At 49.3% G+C, this 14,299-nt stretch overlaps 2 protein-coding genes across 2 annotated transcripts in view; one reads left to right on the top strand and one right to left on the bottom strand.

The window, feature by feature from the left end:
- IARS2 (isoleucyl-tRNA synthetase 2, mitochondrial) overlaps positions 1–10,933 on the top strand; it is a 33,598-nt gene extending 22,665 nt beyond the window's left edge. The window contains exons 15-23 of the mRNA XM_045817406.1: positions 1,298–1,406; positions 2,544–2,646; positions 3,378–3,503; positions 5,072–5,203; positions 6,048–6,154; positions 6,806–6,951; positions 7,517–7,707; positions 9,232–9,376; positions 10,406–10,933. Of these exons, the coding sequence (XP_045673362.1) occupies positions 1,298–1,406; positions 2,544–2,646; positions 3,378–3,503; positions 5,072–5,203; positions 6,048–6,154; positions 6,806–6,951; positions 7,517–7,707; positions 9,232–9,376; positions 10,406–10,548 (1,202 nt within the window). The 3' untranslated portion in view covers positions 10,549–10,933. The remainder of the gene's footprint in view (positions 1–1,297; positions 1,407–2,543; positions 2,647–3,377; positions 3,504–5,071; positions 5,204–6,047; positions 6,155–6,805; positions 6,952–7,516; positions 7,708–9,231; positions 9,377–10,405) is intronic.
- Positions 10,934–11,180: 247 nt separating this feature from the next.
- The window catches only part of RAB3GAP2 (RAB3 GTPase activating non-catalytic protein subunit 2), a 51,942-nt gene continuing 48,823 nt past the window's right edge, over positions 11,181–14,299 (bottom strand). The window contains exon 35 of the mRNA XM_045860151.1: positions 11,181–14,219. Within this exon, the coding sequence (XP_045716107.1) occupies positions 14,052–14,219 (168 nt within the window). The 3' untranslated portion in view covers positions 11,181–14,051. The remainder of the gene's footprint in view (positions 14,220–14,299) is intronic.

Here is a 14,299-nt window from a genome sequence, read left to right as displayed (position 1 = left end):
TGAGATGGATTTGGTGATTATTTAATGAGATGAATTTGGCTTGATTTTTGCTGACAGACTTTATCGCAGGGAAAGAGACTTGGCTTATGAATTTTAATGCCAGGTCAAGTACATGTTTCATTGTTCAAGGTCAATAGAACTTAAGGAATTGAAACTTGAAAATTTCTGAAAGGGAGCAGCATTTTTAAGTGAATCACATATAGGTAAATATGTCATACCTGTATTTCTGAAACGTTCTTTAAACATTGAGCAAAGGTATTAATTATTGCAGTGATTTCTAAGCAAAGCCATGAATTACTTTTATATTTTAGATAGACTTTATTTTGTAGAGTAGTTTTAGGTACGTCACAAAGTAGAGTGGCAGGCAGAGTCCCCATACCCTCTGCCCCCCCCCCCCGCCCCCACAGCCTCTGGTCAACGTCCCGCACCTGAGGGTCCATCTGTGATGGCTGCTGAACCTACACGGACTCATCATATAATCACTCAAAGCCCACAGTTGACATGAGGGCCGCTTTCGGTGTTGTGCATTCTGGGGGTTTGGATGGATGTTTAGTGACAAGCATCCTTCATTACAGCATCACAGAGCATTCTCCGTGCCCTAAAGACCTCTGTGCTACGCCGTTCATCCCAGCCACCTCCCGCCCCAACCCCTGGCTCACGTGGCTTTTTTATAATTTGCCCATCTTTTGACTGGGCCCTTGTCAAATTAGAAATTAGTAACTAGCCGTTTATGAAGACATTTTGTCCTGATTTCGTTTCTTGGTTAAGCACATGCCCTCCAGACTGTCTAGGTTCACGGTCCACACCTACTGTTGCTTCTTATCTGCGCAACCTTGGACAAGCAATAAACCCTCCGTGGCCCACGCCCCTCGTCTGTAAGATGGGGAAGTGATAGCGCCTGCCTTACGGAGAAGACTCTGCGAACCCCGTGAATTAACATATAAAGTTATTGGGCCCTCAGCAAGTATTTGCTAAATTGATAAAAAATAGTAGTTTGTTCTTGTAAAATTATTTAACTGGTAATATTGATACTGATCATTATGAATTGGACCCTAATTTAGATAGTATTATAACTACTTATGGTTTGGAAGTTCATACTCCAAGGTTTATTCTCTTTATCTTGATTGATAAGTTGGCAGTGAGAGTAACAGCTCTGGCGAGTGCCATCTACCCACTGGGTGTAGCCTGACGCGTGAAATAATATAATCGCTTTTACCCTTTTTGTACTTTAATAACTGTTCCTTTCTGTTTTCCGAGTTTAATTACATGTCTGCCTTTGTCAACGCTTACTTTCAAGGTACGGACCAAACAGCAGACTTGTACCTGGAAGGAAAAGACCAGCTGGGTGGTTGGTTTCAGTCTTCCTTGTTAACAAGCGTGGCAGCGAGGAAAAAAGCCCCTTTTAAGTGAGTACCGTGCCTGAGCTGCACCGGTCAGCACACACCCTGAGTGTGTCCGCGGGGCACTTGCCAGTGCGGGGGCCCCTGGGCTGAGTAGTGCGTACGGGCCATCACCACCCTTTGCTAGCCTGCAGTCGGTCTCACGAGAGTTTGAAGTGTGTGAGAGAGAGAGAGACACGGAATGGGAACGGAGGTAACCGTGCAGAATAGGCTCGTCCTAGCTGAGTCGGGTCGTGACCCCGAGTGGCTGGGGCCAACACGGACCGCGCAAGTGGGGAACCTGCGGAGCGCCCGGTCCGCAGTCCCGGCCGGACTCGGCTCGGAGGGGCGCAGACGGGGGCTTTCGGGTCAGCTGGAGACAGCCTGCGGGCTCGGGGTCCTTGCATTCGGAGTGCCCTGAGGTGGCGAGGGAACTGGAACATCCCCTCAGAGAATTTTGTTACATTTGGGGCTCTCGGTCAGTCGTAGGTGATTGCTTTTCCTTATGCACATGTGTGCATAGAGGTTCTAATCCGAAAGATTCTTAAAAGAGCTCAAGATTTTTGCTGTCTTACAACGAAAACCCACTCCAGAACAATATAAATGTTTGTTTCTTGTATAATGTGCTTTTTTATAAGCCAATAGGACAGCAGATGCTTTTCCCTTGAATTATCATTTTGAAGATCATTTGAGGTGATAATCTGCTTTTTTTTTTTTTTAAGACATACACTTTCCTGTGAACCAAAGTGTCACAGGTTCGATTCCCAGTCAGGGCACATGCCTGAGTTGCAGGCCACAGCCCCCAGCAACCGCACATTGATGTTCCTCTCTCTCTCTCTTTCTCCCTCCCTTCCCTCTCTAAAAATAAATAAATAAAATCTTTAAAAGAAAAAGACATACACTTTCCTGGTTAGTTTTGATCATCAAAACCAACATATAATAGATGTTCAGGAAACACTTGTTTAGTGATTGCAAACATCAAAATTTTTTCTGTTTTTAAGTAGAAAGCTGCTAAAATTAGACTTTCGAGAAAAGCTTTCGTACACAATCGGTCAAAAAAACTCCTATTTTTGCGTCAAACCGAGATACCCCCTCTAAGCTGGAAGCCGGCTTCGGGAAGCCCGTCGCGACCGTGTCACTGTACTCACCGACTTGCCTCCCTAGGACGGTGGTCGTTCACGGGTTCACCCTCGGGGAAAAGGGAGAGAAGATGTCCAAGTCCCTGGGGAACGTCGTCGACCCCGACGTCGTCGTCAATGGAGGACAAGTAGGTGGCTCTCTGAAACTCAGCCTGTTTTGGTTTTAAGGCTCTTTACGTTGGCAGCCAGAACCCCTAATATAATTACTTCTGTGTTTAAAAAAACCAAACATCTCTCACATGAACAGCAGGTGCCTTGCCATGTCTTAAACTGGACTCTTCGACGATGCCTGGTTTGGACGGAAAGGGAAGGGCTGGGCTTGGGGGTGGCTCGTTACAGGTCTGCGTCTCCAGGTGGGTCCTGAACCACACTGCCCCCCCCCCCCACTGGAACTTTAAACTCTCCTTTTACATTTAAATGGAAATGGCATGAGAAAAAAAAATGAGATTGCAGCGTCTAAATGCACGTTTCGTCATTCTTGGAAATCGTGCACTTCAAAGCATGTCCTTAATGAACGTCAGATCTGGGGCTGCTGGAAGGGAAGAGCAGCCCCCTCCCCACCCCCGCCAGACGTCAGAGCACCGCTGTGTGTCTGAGCAGCTGCTGCGAGAGACATGCAGACGTGGCCAGGGTGAGGGGGGGTGCTGTGCAGGATTGCAGCGCATGCCCTTTCTTCAGCGTTGTTTTTTCAGGTGCAGCCCGAACGCTGAGACTGTAGCCCCTATCTCACTACCAGGCGGGTGTTTTTTTGTGCTCGCACGTTTTTGAGTAGGACTTCCTGAAAGAGTTGTTCTCCTCACTGGAACTGAAAGCCATTCATTCGTGTATATGTTTGTTTGTTTTTTCCCTCATCGAAAAGGATCAAAGCAAAGAGCCTCCTTATGGTGCGGACGTCCTTCGCTGGTGGGTGGCTGAGTCCAACATCTTCACCGAAGTGACGATCAGCCCATCCGTGCTCAGTGCGGCCAGAGACGACATCAGCAAGGTCAGTCCTCGTCCTTCCCGCGTCAGGTGGAGAGGTCACTGACCCACCGTTTGTAAAGAAGGGGCACGTTTTGTTCGGCACCACAAAACTGAATGAAAATGAGTTCCACACGCGTGTGCATTTAAAAATATCCCATACTATGTGTGTAAAAATCAGTAGTAATAACTTTATTTAATAAAATATAAAAAGAAAGTATATAAAGAGCATACATGGAATTACACACACTCTGTGGACGCTACATTTTATTTGAAAGTCCACCCAGGTTTTGCTAATGGACATTCTAATATTGCAAACAAACACAGGGTCCACTGAGACAATGCGACAGGGAAGGACTGTACCCACACAGAACGGTGCTCCTCCCTGTTAAGGCGTGTTCACACATGGCACTGGTCAGCAGTCCAGTTTCTGTCTTTGCTAACTGGACTCTTGGCTAGACATGAACTTTAAAGGTGTTATTTCCCCTTATGTAAAAAATACGTGGTCATAACATGAGCCAAGCAAATGGTTCAGAGATTTTGTGCCCTTCCCTGCCCCCATAACACCTCCCAGGGTTCTACGGAAAAGAAGGAAAGTCTCGAAGTGCCAGCAGCTCCTCACTTTCACCTGGACAGGCCTCACGTCAAACGGAAAACGATGACCTTCCAGGCGCAAAGCAGCCAGGTCCCTTCCCAGGGTACTAGGGCTGACTGTGCGATGCGGTGCTTCTCCGAGTCAGGGAGCTCCTCCCTTGCTCCCTTGCAAATCCTGGGCACGGAATTGACTACGAGCATTAACGCATTAATAGGGTTTCCCATAGAGACAGAGCTCTTCAGTGATTCCGACCCATGGCCTTGCCTTCAAGAGTGTGGCGCTCTCTGTGTCGGCTGAAAAGCATTCTGAATCGGACTCATTCTGTGCATAAAAATCAAACATACCCTATGCACCGACCCTCACTTTCATAAGGAGGCTTTGATACAATATTAATGTTACGTGTCAGTAATTATAGAGAAATGCAAATACTTAAGAAACGTCTACGGCACTGTCGATTTTTTTTTAAAGTTATCTTTAGTTACTGTTCTGTATCTGTGAGGACTGAAGAGAAGAAAAACACTGCGTAATTAAGCATATAATATGTGAAATACTGATTTTCTATACTTTTAAGATTTTTTCTTTATTTTTTATTGTTTATGCTATTGCATTTGACAGTTTTATATACTTTTTATGTACTCAGCGACCTCTCACATTTATTCCATTTAGCCTTTGCATCTACACAGGTGAGCAAATTGGGTGGCTGAAAGGTGACCGCCCTACGGTTAGAAAGAAATGGAATGAAAATGCCCTCTTTACATGCAAAGTCCAGGGGTTGTTTCTTCACCTGGGCTATTAAAATGAATTGCGTTTTGTTTCCTTGTTTTGCATTTGTAGTCTCCTTTAGGAATGTTATTTTAAAAGTATCCCATTAAGAAAGTAACATGAGTTGGATAAAACCTAATTGTAGAGAAATAAAATAACTCTGCAGAACTTACATCGTAAATTTTTTTTAACTGCCTCTTTTTTTGTTTTGTTTTGTTTTGTTTTTTCCCCAATAGCTTAGGAATACACTCCGCTTTCTTTTGGGAAATGTGGCTGGTTTCAACCCAGAGACAGACTCCATCCCTGTGGACAAAATGTACGTCATAGACCAGTACATGCTGCATTTACTGCAGGACTTAGCAGGCAAGGTACGTGGGGGCCAGCGGGCTTTCGGGAAAGGGAGAGGCCGGCACTGCCCCACGCTGAAATGTGATGTGCGCGCAAGTGGGACAACCGTACTGGGTTAGGAGCACATTTAACTCTACTTGATAGAGCCCTACTTGATAAATTCCACATGTTCTGAGGTTGGGCTGAGCTTTCTTTCCCAGAGCCTCAGACGACGAGAGAATTACCACGTGGACACAGTAGGCCCAGCCTTTTCGGACCACGGTTTCTCTCAAGATCAGCTCCATTACTGAGTATTTCTCCAACCCGGAAGGAGTCGAGGTGTACTTTACTTACCAGCAGATATACCCCGCAAGGTCTAGAAGTAACTGAAATGAGTATTTCTGTGTCTTGTAAGGTATCTGATCACTTACGTGTAAACACAGATCACTTGTGTTACTCAGAAATTAGGACTGTGGTTGCTTCCGTGTACCCTTGAGCCAGAGGTGGGCCTGCAGGTTTTCAGCCAGTTTTACTTCCCGCGCATAAGTGAGGCGACAGTGGTGACCTGCCCTCTCTGCTGCTTTTAAACAGGGTGGTGTCACCACTGACAACAGACCCTCTCCTTTGACGAGTGTTCTCCTGTAGTTTCCCGAGCAGAATGTTCAGTGTTTCCTCGAGGCAGTCGAACCTGAACCCCAAGTCAAGTTTGGGAAACGTGCCCCCCACGCCACCCCCCGCCCCGGCCCAAGAGCTCTGCCTGTCTCACCTGTTTCGTGTCTGTCTGCCTTGGACCCGTGTTTCCAGAAGGAACGTGTTTTGCTGATGACAGCTTGCCTTCCCGCTTGCGCATCCCAGCTTCCAAACCTGTTTGTCTCTGTTCCCTAGATAACCGACTCGTACAAGCAGTACGATTTTGGAAAAGTTGTCCGGCTGCTGCGAGCCTTTTACACCCGAGAACTCTCCAACTTCTATTTCAGCATAATCAAAGACAGGTGCGTGTGGCTGCATAGGGAGGCACTCAACACACCTTTCCTGAGTGTCTGCTCTGCTGGGCACACGTCGGGCGTCCCGCCGTGAGCCAGGGGTGGGTTCTAGAGTGGAGGCTGATTGTTTTTGCCCTGCCTCTTCCTGGCTGGACGAGTTGGGGCAGCTCATCCTCCAGTCTGTTTCTTTACCCGTGACGCGGTACAGCTAACCCCACCCCGGTGTGGTTATGAGAAGCAAAGGGGTACCAGTAACATGCTCTGTGCTGTGTGGGATGAAGTGCCCAGTAGTGGCGGCTAACGAGGCATGAACAGAGCATCTTGTTTGGGGAGTTTGTAGGGCTTGAGGGGGGGCACATTTGAAGGTCAACTAACTTGGTTGTCCTTTGACCCAGGAGTTGGACTCCATTAGCTGGAGGGTGGAATTTCAGCCGCCGAGAGGGTTTTGAGGTGGGGGTGGGGCACCAGGGGGTACATCTGGAAAGGGGAAAGGACAATGGAGGGTCTGTGATAGAATATCTTATTTAGTTGGAGACGATTAGGCCCATTCAGTGAGCCGCTGTAATGTAAGAATGAATAAGCGCGACCTCAGACGGGGCCACCTTGGCAGTCAGTACACGGTGATGTCCGTCAGCCGCTGAGGCAGGTGCTCTCGTTCAGGCTCTACTGTGAAAGCGCAGGTGACCCCAAGCGGCGCTCCTGTCAGACCGCGCTGGCGGAGATTCTGGATGTGATGGTTCGTGCTTTCGCGCCCATTCTCCCGCACCTGGCTGAGGAGGTGTTCCAGCACATACCTTACGCTAAAGGTAAGAAGGCTGGTTTTTCTCTGAGTGGGAAGGTGACAGTGAGGGTGCAGCTTCTGATTGTATGCTCTTCATATAAGGGGCACTTACTCACCTGCAGTGAATGGCTTATGGGGCTGCCCCTCGGTCCCTGCGGCACCTGCTTGCAGAGGGTGGGTCTCAGGGGCCTTCACGTGCTTTCTGAGATGCTAGCAGCTGGGCCGTATTGAGAAAGCACTTTTTCTTAAGTGTTTTTAAGTGTCAGAAGTACATTAACTTTTATTAAAACAAAGTATAGTGCTTTTTAGTATCTTTATGGTAGTTTTTTCCCTCTAGTTGTACCGAACTTCTAGAAAATCAGACACTACATCAGTTTAGAAAGAGGAGGAAGAGTCACTTATTAGCATCACTTTCCAGTGCTCACGTGCGTGTCTGGGAGCACTTAGGGCGGCTCCGCGGTATTTCATCCCGGGATTACCTGCAATGACAGTTCTGCCTTCCCAGGCACAGTGAATATTTTGTGGTTAGAGCTTTGCACGTAGTTTAGAATGCATGTGAACTACTGGGGCTTGTTATCTTTATCTTTAAGAGCCCAGGAGTGTTTTCCGTACCGGGTGGATTAACACGAGCTCCATCTGGAAGAAGCCCGGGCTAGAGGAGGCAGTGGAGAGCGCCTGCGCCATGAGGGACAAGTTTCTGGGCAGCATCCCCGGCCGGAACGCCGCCGAGTACGAGGTCACCATCGTCATTGAGCCTGGGCTGCTCTTCGAGATCATAGAGGTCGGCGGCTGTTCGCACCTTTCGAAAGGGCGTTCGTATCCACAGTCTCACTGGAAATTGTCTAGAAACCTTCGTGTGGGGGCAGGGAAGGCATAATTAGGTTCTAACTGAAGGCAAGGCCTCAGGGCTGTTTGGATGACATGTGGGTCCGTGGGAACGGTGTTAGGATACATGAAAGTCGGGAGTTTTGTGTTAAGGGTGTAGTTTTCTGCCAATTTTGTCTGTACCAGATTCTAAACAAATCCAAAACAAGATTTCCATTTCTTTTCTCGAATTCTGGAAAAATTCATTTGCTCCGGCAGATTACCATGTGATCTCAAACTATTCAGTTTTTTTTTTTTTTCCTACAGTTCCATCGACTATTTCTCCTTGGGATTTAGAGGTTGATTGGCCAGATGGGCTTAGAGCTTAACTTAGTGACTCAAGATTTTTCTGCAATTTTAATGCTAAGAATTGGCCATGAACTTATTTTACGTTTTACTGGTATCGTTCCCCTCCCCCCTACAAAAATGACCTTCTTATTTGGTGGGTAAGCTCTATGTAATTGGTCAAGATTGGAGGTTTGAAATAGCTAGTAGGTATGAGACTGTTAATCAGACAAGAGAATGTCGATCCTATGTTAACATTTTCAAATTTGCACTTGGGAAGTTCCAGCTCCTTCATTTTAGGAGCCGGGAGATAGCACCTCGGGGGCTGCGACCTCGCTGAGGCCAAGCAGCCCAGCTCCGGGTTCCCCTGCGAGTCCTGTGACCTCACGAGCTCTGAGCAACAAGCTGGAAAGAATGCAGCTTGTGTCGGAAAAAATACTGCCTTAAAAATGGAATACCTTTTCCTTAGGAGTCACACTAAGTAGCTGTCAAATGGAGCCCTGGTTCGAACACTTAGGAATTGTATGATTTGTTAAAACCAAATTAATCTCTGTGAATCTTTCTCGTGAGTTCTTTTTTAAAGAAATGTCTATGTGAGCTCACACTCATTTTAAAGATCAGAATTACAACGGAAAATGTGGAAGCGCCTATCAAACACCCCAGCTCGCCGTCCTTCAGACGTGTCCATGCCTTGCTCAGACAGCCGTCCTCGTGAGGTGGCGTCTCAGCTGCTCGCCGAGTGTCAGCGGCGTGATCCGGGGAGAGTTCGGGCCTCGGGGCCGACAGCCCTGGGCTGGGTGGCGGCTGCACCACGGAGTGGCTGAGAAAGTCGGGCAGGCTAACCTGCTCCTGGTTCTCCCTTTATAAAGGGGGGCAGTAAACACTGTGCAGGTGTTTCGTAGCAACTAGAAATTATGGGTGTTTAGCATCCAGCAAAGCGAAGAGCTGCCTGAGTCGTCTCAGTAAACACCACCGACTGGAAATTCTCAGTTCAAACCTTGCGAACTAGGAAGAACTGATGTGTTTTAATAATTTTATATCAGGAGGGAATGGTACAAAGGGTTTCTCACTGGATACGAGAATCTAGCGTTGATAACCTCAATTTACGGTGAAAATCTAGCTCAGGTGGTAACGTGCACGTGCTCGCTGCTTCCAGATGCTGCAGGCTGAGGAGACTTCCAGCACCTCCCAGCTGAGCGAGCTCATGATGGCTTCCCGGACCACGCTCCTCTCCCAGGAGCCACAGGTGACGCCTGGGGATGCCACCGAGCACACGGGGACCTTCCTCATCAACCTGGAAGGTGAGCAGGGAGGAGGCGAGGAGGTGGGGCCGAGCTGGAGAGCCGAGTGAGGACAGCGGGCCGTCTCTGAAGGCAGCTTTCTGTGGAGACGGCTCCCAAAAGCGTCCCACCCAGTGATCTTGGGGACACGGTGCCAGGGCTGGAAGGGGGGGTTCCGTCCTGTGCTGTGACAAAGTGGTTGTCATTGCGTGTGGTGCCAGCCGCCCTCACTCCTGTTTGACTTCCGTGGCCCTCTCCCGGGACACCCTTTCCTAGTACTGCCCAGGCCTACCCGCCCTCCCCCGCTCTGACTCTGAAACGTCTTGTGTAGACCCCGAATTGAAATACGATTTAGCCACTCCGGGGAAGGAGTCCCGGACGACGGGGCACGGACTCAGTCCCTGCAGCGGCCTCTCGTGAGCACACCTCTCGCAGGCGTCTCTGTCGCCCTCACTCATTCTCACCGCTGGACCGGAGAGGGGGGCAGGCCGAGGTCCCGGGGAGAGGGACGCTGCCGCCTGTGCCTGTCAGCACAGCCTCAGGTCCCGGTGGGAGGGGCAGGCCTGGCCGCTTGACCATGTGGTAACCACCCTGGCTTAACGTGCCCTCGAAATGTGAACGTAACATCTTTGCGCAGGGACTAGAAAAGAATTCACGTTCTTTACCATGTGTTACCAGTCTGAGGTCTAGGAGTGCGAACAGTGGAGAGAGTCTTGTTTCCTTGTGCACACACCGAGACGTTTTAAGGGGAGGCACTGCCGCTGTCCTATAATTCGGCTCTTTTCAAAGCTCGTAAGTTCCGCTGCCTCTCCAGCTCCCCTCTCATCAGAACGGGGCTCGGATCGTGGGCTGGAAGGCCCGTTGTGCGGAGTTAGGCGTAGAACCCAGTCGGGGAGAAGTCAGGGCCTCTCTCAGGGCCTCGGCTTCCCCAGCTGTCCACCGAGTCGTGTGGTTCCACGGTGACATCGGTAATGTAACCAGCTTCGCCGCGGCAGGGAGGAGAAAGTCTGGAGACGCACCTGCAAACTCGTGTGTGTTTTTCACCCACAGGTGGTGATATCCGTGAAGAGTCTTCATATAAAGTGATTGTCACGCCAACCACCAAAGAAAAGTGCCCTCGTTGTTGGAAGTACACGGCCAAGTCTTCGGACACGCTCTGCCCCCGCTGTGCGGAAGTGGTGGGTGGGACGTAGCACCGCCCCCTGGCGCCGACCACGGCTCCGGGCAGACCCGGCGGTGCTGACTCGGTCTGGGGGACTGTTCACCACGCTGGGAGGAAACCCAGACTCGGGCCAGGAGCGGGAGGGGGAGTGGTGGAGGGTGGGAGTCCGAGTAAGAATGCTAAGGCTTTCCTGTGACTAGATGAATGCAGCGTGCACATACATGTACAGACGCGCACACGTGCAGACATGCACACGTGCGGACGGATGCTGCTCTGTCCACGACGGGCCCGCGCAAACACGGAACGCGCTGGCCGTCGGCTGTGGCTGAGCACAAAGTGTTTTGTATTTCATAAGCCCTTCTGACGCGGTAGTTACGTTCTGCTATGTCGAGGAATAAAGGCGTTTTGGAAAATCATGCGTGCTGGTGGTGCGGCTGTGAAGTGTGGTTCTGCGGGAACGGTGCATCAAGGGGGTGACGGGGGGAGGGGGGGGAGGGGGGGGAGCCGCGTTCGCCCACCAGTGAACACCAGCCGCCCCTTCAGAGCAGCTAGTTCGTTTGGTTGAATCAGAATGAAAATACCACTAAACCTGCCGTTCTCAAACAAGGGGAAAAAAAACATTAAATGTATGTACTTACGTTAATGAATGTTAAGGAAACAAGATGAAAGCTGAAAATTTATTTCACTAATATACATAAATTCACAACAATGAACAGACACAGAACAACAGTATATACAGAATTTCACTACTTACAGTACATTACATTAGGTAATAGAGGATTTATAAACAACTTGGTATTGGATGAAAATCTCTCTAGGGATAGCTAATTCTCCTCAGCAGAAATCAAACTTTTATAAGTCCGACAAATCCGTTCCTGCCGGGGTGAGAGGGCTTTTTCCCTGTTGCTGTCGGCACTTTAGAAGTGCTTCTCTCTTAAAAATTAAATGAATCACAGCAACTGCTAACTGAATGTTACAATCCATGTAAGCTTAGTATTAAGTCTGAGATTTCTGAGATTTTAAATTGCAAGTAATCACTTTTCCTTAAAGAATGCAATTTAAAATGTAACATTGTTTACTGTGACCTAAGATGAATTTTTGTAACTGAGGTGAAATAAGACTTTTCTCCATTTACTTTTCTCTGTGAAAAGGCAGGAAGCGTTCAGAAGCCTGGCGCTGTTCCCCTTCATCTGCATTTGTGCTGACGCGTGGGAGTCCACGACTGAGCCCAGCCTGTGACGTGGCGGTTACAACTGTGGGACACTTGTCTGCGTTCCGCATTAGACAGCGGCGTGTAAGGGGCGGCCCACGCCTCTCCGCTGCCAGTGAGGGACGGGGGTGGGGGGTGGGGTGCGGATCTGGGGACTCACTCCTGGTGGCTGGCCTCCCAGCAGCAGCTGCAGCAAAGGGTGGCAAGCAGGCCCTTTGTTTCAGAACGAGCCACTGGACATCACATCTGACCCCCGCACCTGCGGCCCTTCCTTGTTACAGGCCACAGGCGGGCAGACCCCCGCAGCAGAGCGAGGGGGCCCACTGAGGTTGGTCTCCATCATTCCACTGATGGCCTTGCCTTCCGTGTGTAAACACTTGCATCCGGCGTGCAGTACGGTCAGGTCTGCCTGCACAGAGCTGCTTACGTGCCTTCTGCTGGATTTCTAGGGTTATGTGTTAAAGCCCTTAGTGGAATAGTAAAATATTTAGCTGTTTCTTAATCCTAAGACTCAGAATTCAAATTTAAAATTGAATGAGTGGTAAACTTTTTAGGATTACCGATCTGCTCAATGGAGACTCAGGGACTTGTCCCAGTTCTCTGCCCTGTGTCCGCTTACTCTCCACAATCCTCAGATCTGATTGTGCATGAAACCAGTTTTATTAGCTAAAACACTGATTAGGTACCCCCCAAAATGACATGGAATCAAAGTAGGATTTAATCTTTAAAAATGCCTATACTTCCATGCTTTTGAACCACCGTCCAAAATTTATAATTACTTTCAGAGTGAGGAGAAAAATCACAGAAAGAACCAACCTTTTAGAATGTCTGTGGCGAGTGACTGTCTGAAGCCAAATACGTTCACAGAAAACCACACGAGCGTCTCTGGGGGTGGGGGGGGGGGACCCGGGGCAGTGGCTCGGGGCGGAGGCCTGGCAGCGGGCCCTGCGCTGTGTTTGCCTCCGCAGGACATACGGGCCCGCAGCCCAAAGACCCAGGACATCCTACACGTTTATTTTATGCTAAACAGCAACTCGGTTTTAGACAGGGAAGTCCTTATTCGGATGTGACCTTTTAGCTAAAAAGAATTTACACTGGGATCTCCTCATTTTTTCCTGTCTGTCTCCTCAACTCTGTACGACTGCTGGAGTCGGCTTCTCCTGAGGGGTCGCAGACACTGGCTTCTGTGTCCCAAGGAGAGACACCTGCCGTCCTGGACAGGTGGCAGTAACTGCACTGCGTGGGTGCATTCCACAGATGGGCGTAGTGAGTAGTTGGTATCTGTGGAGCTCAGAGCACTTTGCAGAGTCCTGGTTAGTTCGGGTTTAATCGAATCACCGTCCAGCACGCGGACCGCTCTAGGCGCCCTGGGCTGTGACAGCGGCTGCAGCCCGCCCTCACCACCGGGCTGTGGGCAGGTTTGGTCGGGCTGCTCCCACGAGCACAGACGCGACCCTGCCAAGTCTCAGAAGCAGACGTTTCGAAACGCTTGTAGGAAAAGTAAAGTTAGACTTAAACTTTTAGCATCTTTGCTCCTTTTTTTAAAACATAAGTTTTACAAGATAATACATTTTTACAGTTCATTACCTGATGTGGATACAGCTTTGAGCCTTGGCAGGAAACAAGTCTTACCTTGTGTTATAACTGATTTGGGTGTGTCGCCTGCACCTCAGATTCACAGTTTTGGCAAGTACAGACAGGTGCTCGGGAACCAGGTCCAGGGTCCTAGTGCACGTCCCTTCTGAGGCCTGGTGATCTTGAGCATGTTCCTTCACAAGGTCACTGTCCTCTGACGGCAGCCGAACACCCTCTGGGGAAGGACCCGCCAGCCCCCAGCACTCCGGGGGGCCGTCCGGCAGGGGAGGGGGCGGGCCGGGAGAAGCCTCTTCCTGACTGTTGTGCCAGGGGAGTGGGGTGTTCCTCTGACGTGACTGATGGGACTGTGTTTACAGGACCACACTGAAACTTCCTTAGAACAGTAACACTTGAGTAGGAAATATAGAATCTGATAACAAGAATGTAATCCGTAAATCATAACCAATTTTAAATAGCAAAATTCAACAATAAAGCTACTTAAGTGTTTGAGTTAGAAATGGACAGTAAAACATCTGTATGACTAGTTAATAGTATAATTGATATCTGTTTATATTTTACCAAAGGAGTGGAATTTAACCAGGACTGTATGTTTTAAAAGTTATATATATATATTTTTTTTTAATTCATTTTACAAAAGGAACAGAAAGGCATCCCCCTCCATGAAGCCCAGCCGCCGCTGTGTGACCACCACGCGCTGACCGGTGTGCCAGGCCCACGGGGGGGCGGGGTCATAGGCGGGGCCCGAGGGGGGCGAAGGGTATGGCTTCCACGGCCTCGACGAGGTGTAAGGCTAAACTGTACTGCCCGTGGTTTTCGGGCAGAAGCTCGATGACTTTGTGGACCAGTCTGGCTGTTGTTGCAATGGGCACCTCCGTGTTCGGAAGATCCTGGGGGTCCTAGAAGCGGGCCACAAAAACGACCCATCAGTCACACGCACCGAAACAGTAACTGTTAACCAGAATGAAGTAAATTAAAC

Source organism: Phyllostomus hastatus, unplaced genomic scaffold (assembly GCF_019186645.2).
Source record: "Phyllostomus hastatus isolate PE091 unplaced genomic scaffold, TTU_PhHast_1.1 phas_contig_148, whole genome shotgun sequence".
NCBI classification, from domain to species: Eukaryota; Metazoa; Chordata; class Mammalia; order Chiroptera; family Phyllostomidae; genus Phyllostomus; species Phyllostomus hastatus.
The sequence above is the reverse complement of the archived record's forward strand: the minus strand, read 5'-3'. Positions and strand labels throughout refer to the sequence as shown.